The following is a 24863-nucleotide window of genomic DNA, read 5'->3' as shown; positions in this document are numbered from 1 at the left end:
CTGACTGCAGCCCGGCAGTCACACTGAAAGCTGGGTTGGGGAAGCACACCTGCCCCAGACCTCACGTGCCAGGGCCAAGGCTTCCCTTACGCTCCTTGCCCTGCCAGTGGCAGGTGCTGACTTGCCGGTGATGAGTCCGGACCTGAGGAAGAGGGAGGGTCCTGAACCAAAGCTCTGCTTGGTCAGGCATTCAGAACGCCTCGTGGATACTTTCTACTAAAGATTTATCACAAGTTATAAGTAAGCTCCAAGGGATCATGGAAGCTGGAAGAGACCCACAGACCTCATTTCTTCCTGTCTCCTCCTCTGCTTTCTTAGTTGTTCTTCCCAGGGTCCGCCTTATAGCCGCACAGTACACCCAACTCAGTCTTTCCTTGCCTTGTGTACAAATTCTCACCCCTTCTTGTTTCCTGTCACTAGTAACAGCAGTATTTCTTTTCACTCCTAGCCAGGGAAAACAGTTGTAGGCCGATCAGATAGCACCAATTCCGAAGACAACTACGTACCTATGAATCCAGGCTCCTCCACCCTGCTGGCTTTGGAGCGAGCAGGTGATAGTTCCCAGAGTGTCTACATCCCCATGAGCCCGGGGCCCCATCACCTTGACCCGCTTGGCTACCCCACCTCAGCCCTTCCTATGCACCGAGGCTCCAGCCGAGTGAGTGAGATCCAGCCACCCCCTGTCAACCGCAACCTCAAACCTGACCGGAAAGGTAAGTCCACTGTTTCCTCGTTCCATCTCTGGACAATGTTCAGGGACTGTTTGCATTCATTTAGGGATCAGGTGGATCCTAAACTTTTCTTGCAAGGAAGTGGCAGCCTCTGGGGCCTAAACCAACCCAAACACACACACACACACACACACACACACTCTCTCTCTCTCTCTCTCTCTCTCTCTCTCTCTCACACACACACACACACACACACACACTCTCTCTCTCTCTCTCTCTCTCACATACACACACACACACACACACCAAATTCATCCCAGTGGTCTGGCACCCTAGGGACTGGCTCTTGAGGACCCTTGATGAGCAGAAAGAGTGCAGGAATCAGAAAGACAGGATGGATTCAGGTGCCAGCCCTGCCACCTGCTAACATGTGATTATAAACAAATGATCCTGTGTCTCTGTGCCTTATTTCTCATCTGTGAAATGGGAAGTGTAAAACGTATCTCCCAGAGGCATTGAAGGACATAGATAATACATCTAAAAGTGCTTCATAATGTATGAGATGTAATTCAAGGATGAGGTATTTGTATTAACTCTGGGGCTGGGCAAGGTAGAACTGACAGAGCAGTCCATGAAAAGATACACTATGCTATAATCAAAAGGATTGAGCTTTCAAGCCAGGTAGATGTGGGTTGGAATCCTTACCCAGCACTTCCTAGGTGTGTGACTTTGAGTAGATCATGTAAATTCTCTGAGCCTCCGTTTTCTTATCTGTGAAGTGGGGATAGTCATGCCTGCCTTCCAGGTTTGGTGAGAAGGAAAGCATCTAGGACACTGACTCCACTGCATGGCAGGTGTTCAGTAAAGTTAGCTCTGTGCCCTCTGCATTTAGACCAGGAAGAAGTGCTGCAGTGCAAGTGTCAGGTCTGCCTCGACCTCATTCTGCAGGCCTGGATCAGTGGCAGGGATTCAAAGGGAGAAGTAGAGTCACTGGACAGACCTAAGCCCCCTTCAGGCTGGCCAACAGAGAATGCAGATCTCAGCATTTGGATTGAAGGCTTCAGGACTTTGTGACGTTCACCTTCCTCCACTGAAGGCTCCACGGTCCTGGTGGGCAGGGGGCAGTCATGGTGGCCTTCTCTATGATGTTTCAAATATCATCTCGTCTTCATATGCAGTCCCCAATCCACGGAAAACAGTCTGTTGTCACACCCTATGTCCCCACTTTAGGTTCCGAAAGTATGATTACCATAGGTACGGTGCGAAGAATATAAAATTTGGAATCTGAAGACATGGCTTCAGGGCCCGTCAGCATGGGCAGAGGTTGTGTAACCTTGCTGAGAGCTTCAGTCTCCCCCTGAACAACTGGGATGAATAGGAATGATTCATAAATGCGCTTGTGTGTCACGTGTGAGTGTCTGTATGTGTGGCATTATCATCGTTGGCTGATGACTTTCTGTTCCTGCTGCAGCGAAGCCAACACCACTTGACCTGAGAAACAATACCGTCATCGATGAGCTCCCCTTCAAGTCACCCATCACCAAGTCTTGGTCCAGGGCCATGTAAGTGTCTATTTGTGGACACGGGAACTTGGAACAGGGCCATCAGGTTGGTGAATGGAATGGGTCACTAGGCCATGTGCCAGGAAGGCTGCGTCCTGCTGCTGATGGCTGTTGGTAGCTCAGGGCTTGGTTTTCTTCTTCTGTGAAGGGAGAAAAATTGTCCCCGCTCTGTATCCAATCTTAGTCTGATCATGGAGGGCAGAGGTCTGTCTGGGGGTGTGAGGGCCAGGGCCCGGCGGGAGGCTGGATGTGCCCCGGGGTTTACTCCCTGTCTTCTCCCCACAGCCACTCCTTCAACCCGGGATCCACCCAGTACTGCCGCCCCATCTCCACACAGAGCATCACCAGCACGGACTCGGGAGACAGCGAAGAGAACTACGTCCCGATGGTGAGTCCTCTGGGGTCCCCTGGAACCCACCTCTCACTCCTCCACTTCCCAGCTCACTAATTCACCCCGGCCTCAGGCCACCCACATTATTTGTGATTTAGTTTGCTGCTGCAAGTCCGTCTTGAGCACATACGTGTCGAGCACTGTGGGGTCATCGTCAGAGGCAAGGAAGACGCGGTCCCTGCCCTCAAGGAGGCTGCTCTCTTAAGGGGCAGAGAGAGAAGGCCTGCCTCTCTCACGATTGTAACACAGGTGGCATGGTCGGTGTCCCTGGAGAGGCGGTGCTGCACCCGCAGGATGGGCGATCACACCGGACTAGGGAAAGGGGAGGCGCTGAGGTGGAGTGGCCGTGCAGACAGGAACACGGAGAATGATGGTCATTAACTCTGGGTGAAGGTGGAGAGGGCAGGCGGGGAGGTTGGACTGGAGTCAGATCACGAAGGACCCCGAATGCTGTCTTGGGAAGTCTGCACTTGTGCTGGGGCAGGAGGGAGCCCCAGAAGAGTTAGCAGGCCAAGTGGTTAGCTGGTGTTTCAGAATAGTCATCAGGGGCCTGTAGAGAAGAACTAGAGCAGCCTTCAGAATTAACTTCCTTGTTCTGTCCTGTTAAAATCTTTCAAAACTAAAAAATCTCTTCATTTCCTTATCCCGTTGTTCCCATGACCATGAGGAGGTGTGGGAGTGTAAGTGTCTATTGAGTGTGTGTTACCCCACTCAGCGGTGGGGAAGCACACGTGTGCATGACTCGGTGTGGTGAAGGCCCTCTCAGAGGGAATAAACACAGGGTTCTGCCCCCTGAGATTCCCAGTGCAAAGGGAGTAGCCGCCCAGCACCTGGTAGTTGCTGCATAAATAGGACAAATCTACCAATCAATAAAGCAGCCAAAAAACACACAAAGCATAGGACTATTTATTGCATTTCTCATTAGAAGGTGTCTTCAGGAAAGTGCCAGACAGGTTGGTCTTGATGCCTGGATGAGACGGGACCGTGGAGCGTGTCCTCTGAGGGACTGGGGCTTTGTGCCGCCTGGGGATGAGGCCCCTCTGTCGAGACCCCTGAGGAGCTGGGGCTGGAGGGACAGGCCGCTGCGGTGTGACAACCCCGCTCCGGGCCATGGGTGGGAGCCCCAGAGAAGCAGATCTGGTGCAACAGAAACCTTTCCAGGGTCCAGCACGTAAAGGACATGTGCTCCCTTCTTGGGGCCAGCAAGCGGGGGCTGGTCTGTCCGGGAGACCACAGGTGAGACGCGGCCTGATGCCCTGGAAGGGAGGCAGCGTGGCACAGCGGGGTAGTCATCCCTGCTCTCCAGCTGTGCAGCCATGGGCAAGTTGCTTTACGTCTCCGAACCAGAGTTCTATCTGCGTTTTGAAAACGAAGAACAGTATACTAAGAGCTGTGTCACAAGATTGTTGCGGGGGTTTAGACAAGAGCGTCAGCAGTCCCCGGAGCAGTGCAGGGCAGAGTCGGCACTCACTGAGCTAGCTAGTTGCTCTTACTCCCAGAGGTGTTTTTTTTCCCGGTGGTGGGCTAATCTGTTTCCTAAACTAACTAATGGTCTCTCCCTCCTTTGTGATAGCAAAACCCAGTGTCTGCATCTCCCATTCCCAGTGGCACCAACAGTCCGGCCCCTAAGAAGAGCACTGGCAGCGTGGATTATCTGGCCCTGGACTTCCAGCCGAGCTCCCCAAGCCCCCACCGCAAGGTGCCTGGGGTTGTCCAGGCTCTGGCAGCCCTGGGGGAGGGGTCCCGGAGGCCAGCTGCCTTCAGCGCAGCCGGCAGCACTCTGCTTCTGTGACTGGTCCGTGCTGTAGGCTGGGTCTCCGGGGGCTCACGCGCCCTCACTCTCAGCACACAGGTACCCTGAGCCCGTAGGACCGCATCCGTCAGCCCACCCCCCCTGTCGTGCGGATGGGCGAACGAATGCACATGGAGACACGAGCTGCTCGAGGTCACGTGTGAACCCACGACAGAGCCGAGACTCGGGGATCCTGTGTCCTGGTCCTGAGTTCTTCTTTGAGAACTCGCTGTCCAGGTGCAGCCTGCAGAAGGGCTTCCGGGCCCGGGAAAGGCCCCCCTCAGGAAGCACACTTAGTTGCCCAGTCCAGACAGCAGCCCCGGCACAGCGTCCCACACAGGATGGCTGTGTGCACTCACAGCCAGCCACACACAGCCCTGTGGCTGGTGCTTGTTGGCACCCGGCACAGTCCTTCCTCTGGACAAGTGGCCACAGGGAGGTGGGTGGAGGCGCAGGTGAAAGCCTGGAGCCATCCATCAGGCCAAGGAAGGGCCTGGGTCCCCCCCAGGAGCTAGGACATTGGGACGGCAGGCAGGGGCTGTTGCATCAAACAGGAGGGATGGTGTGGTTTGGAGTTCAGGCCTTACAGGCCACTTTCAGAAAGAAAAGGCAGGTCAGAGAGGCAGCTATGTAGAGCCCCACCTCCTCTCCCGGGAAACGACTCAGGAAGTGCCGCGCGCCCACTCCCCACATTACTGATAACTCACAGCCACTTCACTTCCCTGCTCTGTCCCCCAGCCATCCACGTCATCAGTCACTTCCGACGAGAAGGTGGACTACGTCCAAGTGGACAAGGAGAAGACCCAGGCCCTGCAGAGCACCATGCAGGAGTGGACAGACGTGCGGCAGTCCTCGGAGCCCTCCAAGGGGGCCAAGCTGTGACGCGCGGGCCACCGCCCCAGGGAGGGGCCAGGAGGCGGCGTCTCCAGAGCCGACGCCTCCCCGTCTGTCTCCCCCTTCTCCTCTCCAGCGCGCCCTCCTGCCCACCCCCTCTCTACTCTGCCACTCTGGCCTTCAAAGCACTTGACATCAGGAACCCTGACCCCTTCCCCTGGGAGGTGAGGGCCTGATCGAGGCGCTTCCTCGGCTCACTCGGGGCCCACCTTTGATTTTTATCAGCGATGGCCATGCCTCTACCCACCTTAGTTAGAGCTATTGCCAAAAAGCATCCTTCAGCCTCTTCCTGCCCTTTAGACCCGAATACCTACCAGACGTGTGGAGGGAGGGGCTGGGGCTCTGAGCCAGATTCCACACCTCACCTTTGGGCACAGCTCTCAGCCCCTGTCCCTCCCGCTACTGGCCTACCTCTCCCCCAGTCCCGGAAGAAGCCAAGTCGTCTCGCTGACCCAGGGAGCCAAGGGCCAGCGGACCAAGGTGGATACAGACTTCTTCAGCCCTTTCTTGGCAGGGGAGATGCAAGGCCACCAAAAGATGAAGGAGTCGAGGAGGAAGGTCAGTAGGTGATCTTGAGGGACAAAGGAGTTAGACCCCCAGATGCAGAAGGGCAGTGGGTACCTGCTGTGGTCCCCCATTTGCAGGCCAAGTGGCAGTGCAGCTGTTGCCGGGTGGGAGAGGCAGAAGGATAAGGACAGCAGGAGGGGAAGACTGAGGATGATGGGCAGCCCAGAATAAGGAGCAGGAGATGGGGTGACGAAGACACTGCGGGGCCGGGCGCCCGGGACTGTGGGGCCACAGGCCCGGCTCTGCCGCTCTGGGACAGAGCGTAGTCCTCTTCCCCGAGACCCCACCCAGCCAAGAGCGCCGCACCCACGAGGCTCGGACTGTGCTGGGCGGTGCAGCGCGTACGGTGGGGGGAGCGCCGATGTGGTGGTGGTGGGGGGGCCGGCGGAGCTGTGGGAAGGTGACGCAGTGTGCGGGGTGGAGGTGCGTGGGGGCGGGGGGTACGACTGAGGGGCCACCCTGGGACGGCCTGGGCGGAGACACAGGGCGGCGCCCAGGCCTGGAGTGGAGGCGCTGCAGCAAGTGAGCTTCTGCAAGATGGGCAGTGCGGCTGGGGAGGCGCTGGTAACCGATGGGCTGAGAGGCGGGGCGAAGGCTGGGGGTGGGGGAGGCGCAGCTAGTGGTTGAGTACATCCGGAGGGCCTGGTGGCGAGCCCGGGCGGTGCCGTGGAGATGCAGGGTGGAGCGGAACGTGAGGACTGGTGTGGTGGTCAGGGGAGCGATGTGCATGGCCGCAGGCGAGCGCAGCTCCCAGGACTGATGGGTGGCGGGCAGAGCTGGGCAAAGGAGCAAGTAGAGCGGAACAGAGCCTAGTGGACGACACGGGGGAGTGGCCGGCGGCTTGTGCCCTTTGGTTGAGTTTTGTGTCAGGTCCCCAGGAAGTACAAGTGTGGCCTGGTGACAGGCCAGAGTGTGTTCTCAGCTCACGTCACCCTCTGTTGCCCTGTCGAATCCCAGGTGCCTAGCTACAGGGACAGGAGAGGGCAGGCCTCTCCTCCCATGGCTTAAAAGGCCACCAGATCAGCATCACCCCCTGCCCACCTTTGCCAGGGACAGGAGGAAGGGCATCACGCCAGGCTCTTTTCTCCTAAGTCTGGGGAGGGGGGCTCTTTTATGTTAAAGTTCTTGGCCAAATTTTTAAGAGTTTCAGAGGCAACGTGGGTAGACCAAATGTTTCATCCTACCCTGGGGTGAACAGACCTTCCTCCCTCCAAAAAAAAAAAGACTTCCCACCCTATTTAAGGGAGGTGGCTACCGCTCACCTTTCTGCTCCTGTGAGCCTGTGTAAACATGCACACCCCAGGCCTGCGGCCTGACCTTACTCCATCCCGGGAGAAATCTTCTCAACAGTAGCCCCTTTCCTCCTAGTATGAGTCATATCAATTCAATAAGCATTCATTAATGGCTGCTACGGCCAGGTCTGGGCTAGGCACTGAGAACACAGGAATTAATCAGACTTTGTATTTGAGAAGGTCAGAGTCGATGAGAAAAAAGACAAGGACACATTGGTAATGGCCGTGAGAGACACTTAAAATGCTGATAATGTGCAGACAGAGCGAGGCTTGTTCTCTAGGAGGTTGGTGCTGGGGGCAGGAGTGGCGAAGGGGTGGAGATCAGGGAAGGTGTTTCCAGGAAAAGGGGGCGCCTGACAGGGGCCTTAGAGGAAGAAGGGTCAGATTTTGAGAGGGAAGGAGGGCAAGGCTGGGATCCGGTGGAGGAAGATGGACAGAGAGACTTAGAGAACCTTGTGCTTTGGGAACAGACCTTTGGGAGTATGGGCCCAGCCTCTCAGAAGCAGTGAGGCCATGCCTTGGTGTCCCCACAGGTGAAATGGTAATGGTGGTGGCAGTGGCCTACCCTGGGCAGGGTTTGGTGGTTCACTCTGCCCAGCCCTGTGTCCGTTTAAGGCCCTCTGCAAAGGGTCTCACGTGGCAGAGCTTTGAATGGCGCCACCCCTGTGCCCCCATAGGCTACAGGTGGGCCCAGGTACTGGTACCCTCAGTTCCCAGCATCCTCCCCTATTGATCGCAAGGTGCCCTAATAATGTCAGCATTTTCTGAATGTGCCATGTTGTGAATGAAACTGGGTGGAGTCTTGAGAGACTGAGGTGTTCAAATCTAACCACCAAGGAGGCCTCCCTCCAGTTCTTGGTTCCTATAACCCCCAAACCCTTCGGGTGGAGGCAAGAGTAGAGATGGGAGGAAGTACAAGAGAAGAGAAAATTGGCCTGTTGAAAGCAGAGACTGGCTCAAAAGCCCCAAGTACCAAGGTGTCTAATATTCCTCTGTCGGGTCAGTGTAAAGAACTGGTCCTTTGGCCTTCAGTGGGTCAGAATCCACCTCTCCTGGTGGCCTGGCAAGGACTGAGATTCCAGGATGCCTTGTCAGCCAGCATAGCTCACACAGGCCTCGTCCTGCTTGGTGCTCCTCAGAGAAGCAGCTGTTCTTGCCCCCTTCCAGCTCCACCTCTGCAAGGAGTGGTATGGAGCTTGTGTCTCCTTCCCACCTTGGTGAAGAAGGGCCCTGAGGCCTCTTCTGTGGCTACTCCCTGCTCTGTAACTAACTTCTCTCTCGAGGGTCTGGATCACCAGGGATAGGCGGCACCCAGAGCACTGGCCAGTTAACCCAGTCCCCTCCCTAGACTGATTTCAGTAACTTCTACATTCGAAACCGTTCAAATATGTCCCATTCCTAGGACAGAAGCACAGCTGTTCTCAAGGGATTTACCTGCCACAGGGCTAAGGCCTCAGCCGCAAGCTGCGGCTGACCCACCCCTCTGTGACAGGGCTCTGGAAACAGAGTGCCGGGCAGGAGGGAAATTGGCACGAACGTCCCCCTCTGGCCCTTCTGCAAAACGTGGGGGGAGGCTGAGCGCAGGAGCTCTAAAGCCCCCTCCTTCCGGAACGCACCAAGCTCTCTGGGGCCAGGTGGGCTGCCTGATGAGGGGTCCCCCTGGCGATTCAGGCTGTCATGTGATATTTGGTGGTGTGTGTTCTTATGTGTTTGTTGGTTACATGTGTCTTGAAATTTAGAATGATTTCCCACAGAATCGTTGCTTTGTCGGGAAGAGAAAATGGGCTGGAAGAAGCCCAGTCTTAGGTTTCTGGCCCTCTTACCATTTAAAATTGACATTTAATTTTTCAAATCACTGTTGGTGCCTAATCACTTAAGTTATTAATTTATTCTGTTTTCTTTTTTAAAAAAAATTTGTAACACGTATTTATCCTGTGAGTAGGTCTGGGGAGGGGTGGGAACGTGTTCACATGGGTCCTGTTTTCACTGTGGTGACACATGGTACAGGCCTGGAGCTTGCAGGTCCCTTTTTACTATGGTGTTGGGTCTGGACAACAATAAAGTCCATTAGACGCAACCAGGAGGGCTGCTGAGTGTGTCTCGTCCGGAGGGGCTGGGGATGGAATGCACACACACTGGGATCCCGGCTCGCTCTGCCAGTCTGCTCCACTTTCATTTGAACAGGAAATAACTGGGTACCTTTCTTGGCTGAGAACACACGTGAATCTTCCTTACCTCGGAACTTGTACTCCTGGTGCATGAAATGGAAATTGTAGTAACATCTGCCAATTCATCTTTCTTAGGAGGCTCAATGGACCAAAGAGATGAATTCTGAGCATGACTCTGTCTCCGACAGACGACTGTCGGCCCACTTTCGCTGGTCCCTGATGTCTCAAGGGTCTATGGCTTTTGGGCCAAAACTCCTCCACCTGCAGCCCCTGAAGCCCCCGGCCAGGCCACTGTAGTCCCAAGCTCCAAGATGGCTGGACCCTGAGGGCTGCCACCTACTTTCCTCCCAGCCTGAGCCCAGCCCACCCCACTCCAGACTCTCAGAGGTAAGAAGGGAGGAATGTGGTAGCAGCAGCGGTCTCTGAGCAGCCCAGAGTTCCTGGGGTCTGGAGGAGCTCCAGCCCCACCTGACAGATCAGTCCCTTAACAGGATCCTGTTAGGGTGGCCCCCGGCCTGTGCACCCACCCCTCCACCACCAGTCCTGTTGATTGAGTTACATAGCACTTCAGTGCAGGGCATGCTTGCCTCCCCTGGGGCAGCACACAAGTCAGCAGGGCAGGGGGTGGTGTCCCCTCCTTCCTGTCCAGACACAGCAAGAAACCAAGGGTTAGAGCCTACCTCACAGCCAGCCAGTGTCTGAGGCGGGAAGAACGACAGCTTTAAAGGCTTCAGAGAGAGAACCTATTTTTATTCCTGTTTGAGACCCTGGTTCTCTTCTCTCCATTTAGAAGGGGTACAGCAGGGTCAGGGCACAATGAGGTCACTATCTGCTCTTCACCAGACCGGCCCCATGATGACGGCCAACTGCTGAGGCGCTGAGCCAGCCAGCTTCCCTCAGGACAGATGTCGTGAGAAACACAAGCATACTTGCAGGAACCTAAGGACGCGCTCTCTCTCTTAACCAGAAGGGGGATGCAAATGGTGGCATCTCAGGCACTGAGGCAGGAGAGAGGCTTAAGAGGCTGTCCTCCCCTCTGTGCGTTGTTGCTTGGTGTCGGGAGGACAGTCTCTGGTCCTGTGCCAGGCTGCTTCCCACCTACACTCCTCTCAAAAAAAGTACAAACAAACAGTGTAGGCACCCACAGACGTTGCCTCAGGCCCCTCAGAGAAACCAGAAGGCGGCCAGAGGGGTGACACACAGCCGCCTTCTTTGTGCTAGGGCTTGGCTCTGCCTCTGCTTTGTATACCACAGAGAAACAAGATTGTCTGAAAGGAGCTGGGAAGGAACTGCTACTTGATGGCAAAACACCAGCGCTGTGACGTTCAGCCCTGTGGGATAGCCTGCAGCGGGTAGGGGACAAGGCCCAGAGAGTGTCCATCTCAGCTGCTTCAAGCTGACCAGGACACTTGGGTGTCAGTAAGTCTTAACGGGGCTGATCCCAGTGTCGGGGCCTGAGGCCCGGTTTAAGGGGCTTGGGTCTCACCTCCGTATCTGAGTGAATCTCCGTGTGCCCTTCGGGCTGAGGGCAGGGGCCCAGGAGCCCCTCGCTCCATCTCTCTGGGCCTCGGAAGGGCCTGCCTTCAGGACTGGACCTGCGCAGCCTCCCTCAGACCCCACCTGGCCGAGCGCCTCTGCCCGGGACCTGGGTCCCCCCCCAACTGAGGTTGCCTGTGGCACCCTCACAAGTGCTTTGCAGGCCAGGGGATGAGGGTTCCCATTAGAAGACCAGTCTGTGGAAGTCACCACCGCTGCCACCTGCAGGGCTGCAGCCCCCCGGAGGGCCTTCATCCTCATCTTTGTCTTCGTCAAAGCCCCTCCCCCAGTGTGGAGACGTGGGGAGTGCAGAGATGTAGGCCGCCCTGCTCCGTGCCTCCTTCTCCTGCTCCTGGAAATACAGATGGGGATGGGGCCGGACGCTGAACGGTCAGTCAGTCAGGCTCTGCAGCCTCAGTTCTCCCTGCACGCCCCCAGTGCCACCCAGCCCTTCCGAGCATCACCCCAGTCCCCAGGGCCAGGCGCAGAGGAGCCACAGCTTCTGCCCTAGAGGCATTCCAGCTTAGTGGGAGGATGGGTGGGACGGACCCATAGCCATCCTGTATCTAGGCTTCCAAAGCATTCCTCCTCCTCCCCCGAATAGAAACTCCCAGTGGGGCTTCCCTGGTGGCGCAGTGGTTGAGAGTCCGCCTGCCTATACAGGGGACACGGGTTCGTGCCCCGGTCCGGGAAGATCCCACATGCCACGGAGCGGCTGGGCCCGTGAGCCATGGCCGCTGAGCCTGCGCGTCCGGAGCCTGTGCTCCGCAACGGGAGAGGCCACAGCAGTGAGAGGCCCGTGTACCGCAAAAAAAAAGAAAAAAAAAAAAACCTCCCAGCCCCCTGAAGGAAAGGAACTCATTTCTACTAACTGGACTGTGAACAGCTGACAAGGGCCTGACGTGGCACCAGAAAGCAGGAGGTGCACATCAAAGGTCACCTCATAGCCCCCAGGGACCCTTCTGCAGGCTTCCTGCCCAGTCTCTCTCAGGGCACGAGGAACCCCTCTGCCAGCGAGGAAGCTCTTCCTCCTGCTGAACTGAGGCCAGCCGTGGATTCGCCTTCTTACCACGGGCCCAGCCCTGCCTCCACCTGAACAGCTCGGCAGAAACGCAAAAGCAGGGCCAGGGTCCCCACGGCACGCAGGTGCTGCTGGCCAGGGGTCCTGACGTGCCCACACCGGCGGCCTGCGGCAGCACTCCTCATGCTGGTCCACACACTGGCTGTTTCAGCTGCAAAGTATTTTGATACCACCCTTGACTCTACAGAGTGGAGCCGAAGGCTCAGAGAGAAGAGGCTCAGTGAGTCGGGCGGCCCCCCATCCGCTCGCATCCACTACTCACAGAGCCCCTCCTCCAGCACACTTAATAAAAATCTGATCATTCCTCGTGTCTGTTCCTCTGAAGTACGGGGCTACGTCTGTCTGGCCCACCAATCTTCCCCAGCACTGAGTGATAGCTGAATGGATCAAGGGAAAAAGGAACAGACTCCAAGAGAGGAGCCGTCACCATCTGAGCCGGTGGGTGCTGGGAAGCCCCTCCGCCCCCAGGGTCTGCTCACCTGCAGGAAAAGGATGTTGTCTTTGGAAATGGCTTCCATCAAGTCTTTGTGGAGGGTGGGCTCTGCCCGGGCTCGGGGAGAGCCGGGCTCAGCCTCAGGCCCCTCCCGGGGCCGCTGCCGATAAAAGAGCACGTAGGCGGTGTCCTTGGGGAAGAAGGAGGTGACGTTGCTGACAGACTCAAAGGAGGAGAAGGACACCCGGGTGTCGTTGAACAAGTACCACTGGTTGTCGGGCTCGGGCCCGTCAGCCGCTCCCGCGTTCGGGGCTGGGCGGGCCGCACCCTCGCGGGCGTAGCAGTAGTAGTGGCCGCTCTCTGAGGACACCCCGGAGTGCACCACGACGCTGCAGAGGTCGTAGGCCTGGCCTCGGCCCCCGGCCAGCGGCAGCCGCAGCAGCAGGGGGATGGAGACGTCGTCCAGGATCTTGCGGCGCCGCATGGCGCGTAGGTCGAAGGAGAAGCGCAGCAGGGTCAGGATGAGGTAGCGCGGCCCCTGGCTCAGCTCCACCACCTTCTCGGCGTCCTGCAGGGAGGCGCAGGACTCGCAGCGGTAGCGGTTCTCTGCCGTCAGCCTCTCGGGCGACAGGAAGTAGTTGACCAGGTCCAAGACCGAGCGGGAACCCTCCCCAGAGGGGGCAGAAGCATCTCTGAGGGTCCCTGGGCCCAGGCCGTCCTCCTCCTTCTCGGCCTCCTTCTCCTTCTCGGCCTCCTTCTCCTTCTCGGCCTCCTTCTCCACTTTCTCCTCCTCCTTCTCCACTTTCTCCTCCTCCTTCTCCACCTTCTCCACCTTCTCCTTCTCTTCCTCCTCCTTTGCCGCCTCCTCCTGACTGCTCTGCCCCCCAGGGCCCTGGGGGCCCAGGCCTTCAATGTTCAGGACGGTGGGGGGAACGTCCCCTGTGATGCAGTGTTTCCTCTGCCTCCGAGGAGCCGCCCTGCTTGGCGCCTGGGCTCGCGATGGCGAAGGGAGGTCCTGGGCACCGACGTCCTCTGCGGGGAGCATCACTGAACCCAGGCGGCGGTGGCGGCAGCGCTCAGGTGGGGGAAAGGCGAGAGAGAGGTCCGTGAAGGCCTCCTCCCTGGTGGAGATGTTAAGGCAGCGGAGACAGCATATCCGAGTCACAATCTTGCCCCCGAACATCTTCTCCACCGAGGTTGGACTCGGGCTGGGGGGCTCCTCGGGCGGGGAGGGCGAGCTGGACTGCTTCAGCTTTTGGCAGATCCTCGTCCCCGTTTTCTCCTCTTCGTGCAGCCTGGTGCAGGGAGCAAAGGGCCTTCGTCCATACACACAGACCCATCCCCAGTGCACTGGCCTGACCTGTGCATCTGCCTTACTCAGCTGGCCACATGTTTACACACATGCAGGAGAAGGCACGGGGAACATACATATGCGTGTACAAAACGGCATCCGAGCACATGCACTCGTAAGCCAGGCACACGTGCTACATACTTACCTGCACGAGGCTCACAAACCTGCCACAAAAAGACGTGCATGTGCCCCAGAGAGCTGATGAGAAAACACACACATGCACGCTCAGGCAAGCACTGCATAGTGTACAAACACACACTTACCCTCCCAGTCACGGCTCACGTCAGCATCTCCAAAACTCCCCTCCCACTCGGCCCCCGTCCCCACACTCACGACACACATCTGCTCCAAGCCTTTCCCCAAGTGCAGGGCTGTGCCCCCGTTTCCAGGAAGAGACAACACAGCCCAGGGGGAGGGGGCTTTCCCACGAGCACCCTCTCCAGACCTGGAGGCCCCCGTGCAGAGCCAGGCCTGGCCTCCCTTACCGATCCAGCAGGTACTTCAGGTACTCCGAGCAGTCCTGCTGGGTGCCAGGGCTGAACCAGGGTGTCCAGGATGCAGATAGAAAGTTCTCTGGAGAAATGGCAGGCCGCTAGGACCAAGGAGGGAGAAAGACAGGGCCAGGAGCCAGGGCCACTCACCAACCAGCGCCCCAGTATGCTAGGCCTGAGGATGGCCCTGGGGACTCGCTGCCCCAAACTTCCAGCCTCCCCACTGAAGTCCTCCCCCTTCCCTGACTCATCCCACCAAGGCCACGCAGCCTATAATCAGGACGTCGGGTCACGGAGGTGAACAGTCCTCCGGGAGTCTGCTCCTCCCGGACACACCTCACATGTCACTCCAGGCCCTCATTCGTCGCCATTCCCTCTGCCTGAAACACCCTTCTCCCCTGTCAGGAGCTTAGCTATAGAGTTCAAGTCCCAGGTGCAGTTAGTGTCACCTGTCCCACAGTGTCTTCCCAACAGCCCCCATGCCCATCATGATCAACTCTTCCTCCCTAACACGCACACTACACTCGCGTTTCCCTCTGCTCAAGCACTACAGCTGCTATCTGCCGGTTCCTCTTCCCCACCAGACTACGCGCTCCGTGGAGGCAGGACTGTGGCTGACTCATCTCTGTGCCCCCGCACAGGGCCTGGCATAATGCCTGCCTGGCCAAGGGCTTTAGGTTCCAGGAGGGCAGAGACAGGGACTAAAACAAATACAGCCCTCAGGGTGCCTGGCAGGCAATATGAGTGCTCAAAAATGCCAGCAGACCAGCAAAGCAACACCTAATAGAATGGACTGAACCACTGCTGGGAGAGATGTGGGCAGCACAGCACAGAGGGGCTCAGGAGGCACTCCCTCGCCTGCCCGGTAAGGGCGCTGAATCGGCCCCTTGGGCTTTAGCCGTGAACCCATGCCAGCCTGGACTGAGGCCCAACAACTCACACCAGAAAGTGGGGGCCCACAGCCAGATGCAGGCAGGTCGTGGGGAAGGGGAGGGGTCAGACCGGGCCTCCTCTCCAGCACCCCCGACTCCCCCTGTGCTCACCTGGCTGTGCTCCAGGAAGGCGAAGAGCCACTGCAGCTTGGTCATCAAGGGCTGGGAGTTGTTCTCAGTCAAACGGAGCACACAGTGTCTGAAACTTCCAAACAGAGCGAGGCACCTGGAGTAAGCCAAGGGCACCCAAAGAACCTCTACTCACCCATACTGTGGCAACCCAAGGACTCCAAGCTAAAGGCAGGACAGACACCTGTAGCTCAAATCTGGGCCAGGCGCCAGGGAAGAGGAGCAGGTGAACAGCTCGGCTCGGAGATGACCCCTGCAGTCCCTTCAGTTCTAACAGCCCATGACTCCACAATTAGAAGATTCCAATGTCCTAAGGTCTTATGGTCTCAGGGTTTTAAAGTTGGAACTCTCAGACATGCTCCAGAGTCCATGCCAATATCACCACCAGCCACTCACACCCTTCTCCCTACTTCCCTGAGAAATGGCGTTCAGACCCGTCCAGAGCAGCACGCCCTGCTCCAACCTTGGCCCTCCAGGCCAACTATTACGGCCGCTTCTCAGGGCCCCTGCCACCCCAAGTTGTCCCTCTGCCTTCAAATGGTAGGGGGTCACTGTGAGGAATATGCTGAAAACAGAGGACAGGGGTAGACTGGGGCTCATGAAGGGGTCTGATCCCATGGGAGATAAGCAAGAGCCCCTCCTGACAACCACATTCCCTGGAACAAGCCAATTCCCAAGCCCCAGCTGAGCTCCTGTTCTCCCAAGAAGCTCTGGCTAGACAGGTAGGCATCTCTCCAACCTGCACCCACTGTGCAGGACAGTATAACCAAAGTGCAGTCCACTTAGCAGTCTGTGACAAAGCAAGTTCAGAAACTGAGACTTTAGAACCTTGCATAGTGATTTGACAGTACTATGACCGTACAAGCACACGATCATTTCCTAGTAAGTAATTTTATTGTACTCTACAAAGGGAAGAGTCTGCAGCAGACTGGAAGTTCAAAAGACGAAACAAAACTCGTCCTTCCCCAGGCAGTTTGAGAAGCACGACAGCAGCATGTTAGGAGTTCCTAGAGTTCAGCTCCAACCTCCTCCTGGAGCTGAAGCTCAGAGAGAAGAAACTGCATGGAGGTCCTACCACAGCCAAAGCCAAGGCTTACTTCCACTGTGACTTTTAAAAAAGATGTCTAGGGCTTCCCTGGTGGCGCAGTGGTTGAGAATCTGCCTGCCAATGCAGGGGACACGGGTTCGAGCCCTGGTCTGGGAAGATCCCACATGCCGCGGAGCAGCGGGGCCCGTGAGCCACAGTTACTGAGCCTGCGCGTCTGGAGCCTGTGCTCCGCAACGGGAGAGGCCGCTAAAAAAAAAAAAAAAAAAAAAAAAAAAAAAAAAGATGTCTAAGTGTGGTACTGGTGAAACACACACAGGTGAATGGATCAACAGAACAGAATAAGGAGCCCAGGAATATACCCCCATAAATATAGTCAACTGATGGTTGACAAAGGAGCAAGGCACTGTAATGGAGCAGAGAAAATCTGGTCAACAAATGGTATTGGAACAAGTATACATCCAAAACCAAAAAAAAGAATCTGAACATAAACCCTACACCTGTCACAAAAATTAACTCCAAATGGATCGTAGACCTAAATGTAAAATTCAAAACTATAAAACTCTTAGAAAATAACAGGAGAAACCTAATGACCTTGAGTGTGGTGATGCCTTTTTAGACACATCACCAAAGACACAATCCATGAGAGAAATAATTGATAAGCTGGATTTCACGGAAATTAAAAAATTCTGTTCTGTGAAGTACAGTCTCAAGAGAATTAGCAGACAAACCAGAGACTGGGAGAAAATATCTGTAAAACACACATCTGATAAAGGACTGTTAAAAAAAAAAAAAACCTCTTAAAACTAAACAATAAGAAAACAAACAACCTGATTAAAAAGTGAGCCAAACATTTTAACAAATATCTCACAAAAAAATTATATATACATGTATATATATATACACATATATATATACACACACAGATGGTAAATAAGCACATGAAAAGATGCTCAACATCATGTCAATCAGGGAAATACAAATTAAAACAACAATGAGATACCACTGCACACCTATTAGAAAGGCCAAAATCCAGAACACTGACAACACCAAATGCTGGCGAGGATGTGGAGCAACAGGGACTCTCATTCATTGCTGGTGGGAATGCGAAATGGCGCAGCCACTGTGGAAGAGAGTTTTGCAGTTTCTTACACAACTAAACATACTCTTCCCATCCTATGCAGCAATCACACTCTTTGGTATTTACCCAAAGGAGCTGAAACCTTATATCCACACAAAAACCTGCACAGGGATGTTGATGCAAGCTTTATTTAGAATTGCCAAAATTTGGAAGCAACTAACATGTCCCTTCAGTAGGTTAATGGATAAATGGCAGTGTGGTACATCCTGGCAATGGAATATTATTCAGTGCCAAAAAGAAATGAGCTATCAAGCCACAAAAAGACATGGAGCAACCTTAAATGCATATTACTAAGTGAAAGAAGCCAATCTGAAGAGGCTGCATACTATATGATTCCAAATATATGGTTCCAAATGTATGATTCTGGAAAAGGCAAAACGATGGAAACAGTAAAAAGGTTGCCAGGAGTTAGAGGGGGATGAACAGATAGAGCAGAGGATTTTTAGGGCAGTGAAAATACACTAGATGAACCTCTGGAACAACATTAAATGCACCATTTCCATTATAAGGGTCCCAGAAGGAGAAGAGAGAGAAAGGGCATGAGAAAATATTTGAAGAGTTAATGGCTGAAAACTTCCCTAACACGGGAAAGGAGAAATACATCGACACATATTAATCAAATTGACAAAAATTAAAGAGAAAATATTAAAAGCAACAAGGGGAAACAAGTAACATACAAGGGAATCCCCATAAGGTTATCAGCTGATTTTTCAGCAGAAACTCTGCAGGCCAGAAAGGACTGGTATGATATTTTTAAAGCAATGAAAGGGAAAAACCTACAACCAAGAATACTCTACCCAGCAAGGCTCTCATTCAGATCTGACAGAGAAATCAAAAGCTTTACAGACAAGCAAAAGCTAAAACAATTCAGCACCACCAAACCAGCTCTACAACAAATGCTAAAGGAACTTCTCTAGGCAGAAAAGAAAAGGCCACAACTAGAAATAAGAAAATGATGAATGGGAAAGCTCACTGGTAAAGGCAATCATACAATAAAGGTAGGAAATCATCCACACACAAATATAATATCAAAACTAGCAATTATGAAGAGAGGAGAGTACAAATGCAGGATATTGGAAATGCACTGGAAATTAAGAAACCAGAAACTTAAAAAGCTAGCTTGCATATATATACAGACTACTACATCCGAACCCCATGGTAACTGAAAACCAAAAATCTACTCTACACTAGATACATACACAAAAAAGAAAAAGGAACCCAAACTCAACACTGAAGATAGTCATCAAATCACAGGAAAAGAGAACAAAGAGGAAGGGAAGGAAAAAGACCTACAAAAACAAATTCAAGGGCTTCTCTAGTGGCACAGTGGTTGAGAGTCTGCCTGCCGATGCAGGGGACACAGGTTCGTGCCCCAGTCCGGGAGGATCCCACATGCCACGGAGCGGCTGGGCCCGTGAGCCATGGCCACTAAGCCTGCGTGTCTGCAGCCTGTGCTACGCAATGGGAGAGGCCCGCGTAACGCAAAAATAAAAAACAAAAAAATTCAAAACAATTAACAAGGGCTTCCCTGGTGGTGCAGTGGTTAAGAATCTGCCTGCCAGTGCAGGGGACACGGGTTTGAGCCCTGGTCCAGGAAAATCCCACATGCCTCAGAGCAACTAAGCCCACGCGCCACAACTACTGAGCCTGCTCTCTAGAGCCTGTGCTCCGCAACAAGAGAAGCCACCGCAATGAGAAGCCCGTGCACTGCAATGAAGAGTAACCCCCACTCTCTGCAACTAGAGAAAGCCCGCGCACAGCAAAGACCCAACACAGCCCAAAATAAATAAAAATAAATTTATTTTTAAAAATTAACAAAATGGCAATAAGAACATACATATTGATAATTACCTTAAATGTAAATCGATTAAATGCTTCAACAAAAAGACACAGACTGACCAAATGGGTACAAAAACAAGGCCCATATATATGCTGTCTACAAGAGACTCACACTTCAGATCTAGGAACACATACAGACTGAAAACGAGTGGATAGAAAAAGGTATTCCATGCAAATGGAAATCAGAAGAAAGCTGGAGTAGCAATATTCATATCAGACAAAGTAGACTTTGAAAGAAAGACTATTACTAGAGACAAAGACAGACGCTACATAATGATCAAGGGGATCAGTCCAAGAAGATATCACAATTATATGTGCACCCAACATAGGAGCACCTCAATATATAAAGCAAATACTAACAGTCATAAAAGGAGAAATCAACAGTAACACGATAATAGTGGGAGCCCTTAACCCCCCACTTTCATCAATGGACAGATCATCCAGACAGAAAATCAATAAGGAAACAGAGGCCTTGAATGACACATAAGACCAGATGAACTCAACTGATATTTATAGAGGATTCCATCCAAAAGCAGCAGAATATACGTTCTTCTCAAGTGCACACAGAACATTCTCCAGGATTGACCACATGCTGGGCTACAAAGCAAACCTTGGTAAATTTAAGAAAATTGAAATCATATCAAGCAGCTTTTCCAACCACAATTCTATGAGATTAGAAATCGATCACAGGGAGAGATCAAGATATCGGAGTAGCAGGAAGTGAAGTTCACCCTCTCCCACAAATACATCAAAAATACATCTACACGTGAAACAATTCTCACAGAATATCTACTGAACCCTGGCAGAAGACCTCAGACTGCTGAAAGGGCAAGAAAATCTCCACGTAACTGGGTGGGGAAAAAGAAAAAAAAGAAGAAAAGAACACAAGAAAGGAATCGGGATGGGACCTGCAACATTGGGAGGGAGCTATGAAAAAGGAAAGGTTCCTGCAACCTGGGAAGCCCCCTCACCGGCAGGGAGGTCAGCCAAGATAGAAGGGGAGCTTCAGAGCCTTTGAGGAGAGCGCAGCAACCTGTTTTGAAGCAGCCAGAGCAGAGGGAGAACTGCACAGATGGTCAGTGCCACCACCCTGTGCTCCCTAGCCTGACACACATGTCTGCCAGAACTGACAAGGGCTGGGTGCTGGAACTCGGGCTTTGGAGATCAGAACTGGGAAGAGGACTGGAGATGGCTGTGTGGAGACAGACAGGGGTGGGAGTGGTGCTGGAATCCAGTACAACCATGGCTGGGAGTGTATGTGGAGGAAGCCTGGGATGTCATAGAGGTCAGTCACCACTGTTTGGGGGATGTACAAGGGGAGGGGTGGGACCCAGATTGCAGCCTTTTCCCCTGTGGGCACGCATGCAGAGGGCAAGACACTGCCTGCACGGGCTCCAGGGGCAGTCTCAAGCCTCCACTGCCGCCCACCTAAACGCCAGGAGCAGTCACAAGCCCCCACTGCCGCCCACCTAAACGCCAGGAGCAGTCACAAGCCCCCACTGCCGCCCACCTAAACGCCAGGAGCAGTCACAAGCCCCCACTGCTTCTCTCCCACATCCCAGGAGTGGTCATGGGCTCCCGCCACCACCCTCCCAGACTCCAGGAGTGGTTGCAAGTCGCATCCACTCCCATCGCATGCCCTGAGGGTGAGTCTGAGCCACTACCACCTCTGAGAACCCCAGGACCCGGCACCAGCCACCACATCTGCACACACCCTATCAAGGGGATAACAACCAGCACAAGCTGAGAAAAGAGGCTACAGGGATCCATGCTAAAAACAGCCCTCACACCAAATTTATTAAACCCACACAAGCTACACAGGGATGAAACCACATATAAATAGGTCTTCTAGACCACAGATAATTGTTTCTCCTTAACTTACAGAGTAAGAGAAATATAAGTAACATGAAGAAGCAAAGGAACCACTCCCAGTTAAATGACCCAGCGCATTCCCCTGAATGAACAATGAAGCAGACCTCTTCAGTCTAATAGACACTGATTTCAAAAAGGAGATAATAAAAATACTGAAGGAATTAAGAAAGGCTATTGACAGAAATGCAGAGTACTGTAAAAAGGGACTAGAAACTATAGAGAGGAACCCAGAAAAATTGGAAAACATATTTGCAGATATGAAAGCTGAGCTAAAGGCAATGAACAGCAGGATGAATAATTCAAAAGAATGAATAAGTGATCTGGAAGATAGAAAAACGGAAATCACCTAATCAGGACAGCAGACAGTACACAGATTAAAAAACAAAAAACTTCTGTGAAGGCTTCCCTGGTGGCACAGTGGTTGACAGTCCACCTGCTGATGCAGGGGACATGGGTTCGTGCCCGGTCCAGGAAGATCCCACATGCCGCAGAGTGGCTGGGCCTGTGAGCCATGGCCACTGAGCCTGCGTGTCTGGAGCCTGTGCTCCGCAGCAGGAGAGGCCACAACAGTGAGAGGCCTGCGTAACACAAAAAAAAAAAAAAAAAAAATTCTGTGAAAGTGATAACAACAATGATCAGCAAAATGATATACATGAAGATGTAAAAGAGAATATCAAAATCATAAAATGTAGGGGAGGAGAGTAAGAAAATGTAGAATTTTTTTCCTGGAATGTATTTGAACCTATATGACTACCAGTCTAAGGCAAGTAGATACAGGAAGGGGTTAACATACTTGAACAACAGGGTAACCGCGATCAAAAACATACAACAGATTCACAAAAAAACAAAAAGAAGAGAAGAAAAGTATAATACAAAAGAAAATCATCAAACCAGAAAAGGAAAAACAAAAAGAAAAAGGGACAGAGAGGAAATATAAAATCAATGGGAAAACACGGTTTAAAATGACAACAAATACATATCTATAAATAATTACCTTAAATATCAATGGACTGAATGCTCCAATCAAAAGACACAGAGTGGAAGGCTGGATAAAAAAGCAAGAGACTACAATATGCTGCCTATAAGAGACCTACTTTAGGACAAAGGACACACATATATTGAAAGAGAGAGGATGGAAAAAGATGTTTCATGCAAACAGAAGTGACAAGAAAGGGGGGGGGGGCTGGCAATACTCATATCAGACAAAACAGACTTTAAAACAAAGTCCATAAAGAAAGATAAAGAAGAACATCATATGATGATAAAAGGATCAATACAAGAAGAGGATTTTACACTCGTCAACATATATGCTCCTAATATAGGAGCACCCAAATACATAAAACAAATACTAACAGACGTAAAGGGAGAAATTGACAGAAATACAATAATACTAGGAGACTTTAACACCCCACTCACATCAATGGACAGATTTTCTACACAGAGAATCAATAAGGCAACAGAGATACTAAATGATACAATAGGACAGTTAAACTTAATTGATATTTTCAGGACACTACATCTAAAATAAACCAGAATACACATTCTTTTCAAGTGCACGTGGAACATTCTCTAGGATTGACCACATACTAGGGCACACAACCCTCAACAAATTTAAGAATATAGAAATTATCTCAAGCATCGTTTCTGACCACAGTGGCATGAAACTAGAAATTAACCACAGAAATAGAAATGAAAAAAAAGAAAAATTACATGGTGACTAAACAACATGCTACTAAACAACCAATTAGTCAATGATGAAATCGAAGAAGAAATTCAAAAATACTTTCAGACAAATGACAATGAAAACACAACCATACAAAATCTATGGGATGCAGCAAAAGCAGTTCCTAGAGGGAAGTTCATAGCAATACAGGCCTTCCTCAAAAACCAAGAAAAATCTCAAACAACCTAACCTACCAATTAAAAGAACTAGAAAAAGAAGAACAAACAAAATCTTAATTCAGCAGAAGGAAGGAAATAATAAAGATCGGAGGAAATAAATAAGATAAAGATTAAAAAAACAATAGGAAGGGACCTCCCCCCCCCACCCGGTGATCCAGTGGCTAAGACTCTGCACTCCCAATGCAGGGGGCCTGGGTTTGATCTCTGGTCAGGGAACTAGATCCCACATACCGCAACTAAGAGTTCACATGCCGCAACTAAAAAGGATCCTGCATGCTGCAACTAAAGATCCCACATGTCACAACTAGAAGATCCCGTATACCACAACTAAAAGATCCCACATGCCACAACTAAAGATCTCACATGCCGCAACTAAAGATCCCACATGAAGCAACAAAGATCCTGCATGCCACAACTAAGACATGGCACAGCCAAATAAATAAATAAATTTTTTTTAAAAAAAATCAATACAAACAAGAGCTGGTTCTTTGAAAGGATAAACAAGATTGACAAAACTCTGGCCAGGCTCACCAAGAAGAAAAGAGACAGAACCCAAATAAAATAAGAAACAAGAAAGGAGACACAACAACTGATACTGCAGAAATACAAAATAATAAGGAAATACTTTGAACAATTATATGCCAACTAATTCAACAACCTAGAAGAAATGGACAAATTTCTAGAAACATACAGCCCACTGAAACTGAATCAAGAAGAAATAGATAATTGGAACAGACCAATCACTAAAAGTGAAATAGAATATGTAATTTTAAAACTCCCTACAAACAAAAGTCCAGGACCAAATGGCTTCACAGGCAAATTCTACCAAACATACAAAATATAATTTATACCAATCCTTCTCAAACTCTTCCAAAGAACTGAAGAAGAGGGAACACTCCCAAGGACAGTCTATGAAGTTACCATCACCCTGATACCAAATCCAGATAAAGACACCACCAAAAAAAAAAAAAAATTACAAGCCAATATCTCTGATGAATATAGATGGAAAAAATTCTCAACAAAATATTAGCAAACCAAATCCAACAACACATAAAAAACATCATACACCATGACAAAGTGGGAGTCATCCCAAGTTCATAAGAATGGTTCTACATATGCAAATCAATGTGATAAACCACATAAACAAAAGACAAAAACCATGTAATCATCTCAATAGATGCAGAAAAAGCCCTTGACAAAATTCAACATCCATTCATAATAAAAACTCTTACCAAAGTGGGTATAGACAGAACATATCACAAAATAGTAAAAGCTGTTTATGACAAACCCACAGCCAATATAATACTCAATGGTGAAAAGTTGAAAGCCTTCCCCCTAAAATCTGTAACAAGACAAAAATGTCCATTCTCACATCTTCTATTCAACATAGTATTAGAAGTCCTAGTCACAGCACTCAGACAAGAAAAACAAATAAAAGGTATCCAAATTGGAAGGAAAGGGATAAAATTGTCATTATTTCAAATGATATGATACTATATGTAGAAAACCCTAAAGACTCCACACAAAAACTACTGGAACTGATAAATGACTGAATTCAGCAAGGCAGCAGGATACAAGATGAATATACAGAAATCAGTTGCATTTCTTTACACCAAAAATGAACTATCAGACAGGGAATGTAAAAAGACAGTAACTTTTAAAATAGCAACCCCCCAAATGAAATGCTTAGGGATAAACCTCACCAAGGAGGTTAAAGACTTATATGCTGAGAACTATAAAACATTAATAGAGGAAACTGAAGATGATTCAATGA

General features: G+C 51.4%; 2 protein-coding genes across 10 annotated transcripts in view; one reads left to right on the top strand and one right to left on the bottom strand.

Annotated features, from left to right (window-relative positions):
• Positions 1-5323, top strand: part of GAB2 (GRB2 associated binding protein 2) — a 64262-nt gene extending 58939 nt beyond the window's left edge. For 7 of the 8 annotated variants that reach the window (XM_024749521.1, XM_024749556.1, XM_024749511.1 and 4 more), the window contains 5 exons: positions 449-713; positions 2143-2233; positions 2519-2621; positions 4198-4323; positions 5155-5323. In XM_024749521.1, coding sequence (XP_024605289.1) covers positions 449-713; positions 2143-2233; positions 2519-2621; positions 4198-4323; positions 5155-5298 — 729 coding nt within the window. In that variant the 3' untranslated portion in view covers positions 5299-5323. Of the gene's footprint in view, positions 1-448; positions 714-2142; positions 2234-2518; positions 2622-4197; positions 4324-4469; positions 4654-5154 lie in introns of all 8 variants that reach the window. The other variant, XR_003003712.1, reaches the window with a different exon arrangement.
• A 4743-nt stretch (positions 5324-10066) lies between these two features.
• Positions 10067-24863, bottom strand: part of USP35 (ubiquitin specific peptidase 35) — a 72693-nt gene continuing 57896 nt past the window's right edge. The window contains exons 8-11 of one of the 2 annotated variants that reach the window (XM_024749489.1): positions 15273-15387; positions 14224-14330; positions 12434-13682; positions 10067-11225 (exon numbers count right to left, since the gene is read on the bottom strand). In XM_024749489.1, coding sequence (XP_024605257.1) covers positions 11058-11225; positions 12434-13682; positions 14224-14330; positions 15273-15387 — 1639 coding nt within the window. In that variant the 3' untranslated portion in view covers positions 10067-11057. The remainder of the gene's footprint in view (positions 11226-12433; positions 13683-14223; positions 14331-15272; positions 15388-24863) is intronic. The other variant, XM_024749498.1, reaches the window with a different exon arrangement.

Source organism: Neophocaena asiaeorientalis, unplaced genomic scaffold (assembly GCF_003031525.2).
Source record: "Neophocaena asiaeorientalis asiaeorientalis breed wild unplaced genomic scaffold, Neophocaena_asiaeorientalis_V1.1 scaffold363, whole genome shotgun sequence".
Classification (NCBI taxonomy): domain Eukaryota; kingdom Metazoa; phylum Chordata; class Mammalia; order Artiodactyla; family Phocoenidae; genus Neophocaena; species Neophocaena asiaeorientalis.
The sequence above is the reverse complement of the archived record's forward strand: the minus strand, read 5'-3'. Positions and strand labels throughout refer to the sequence as shown.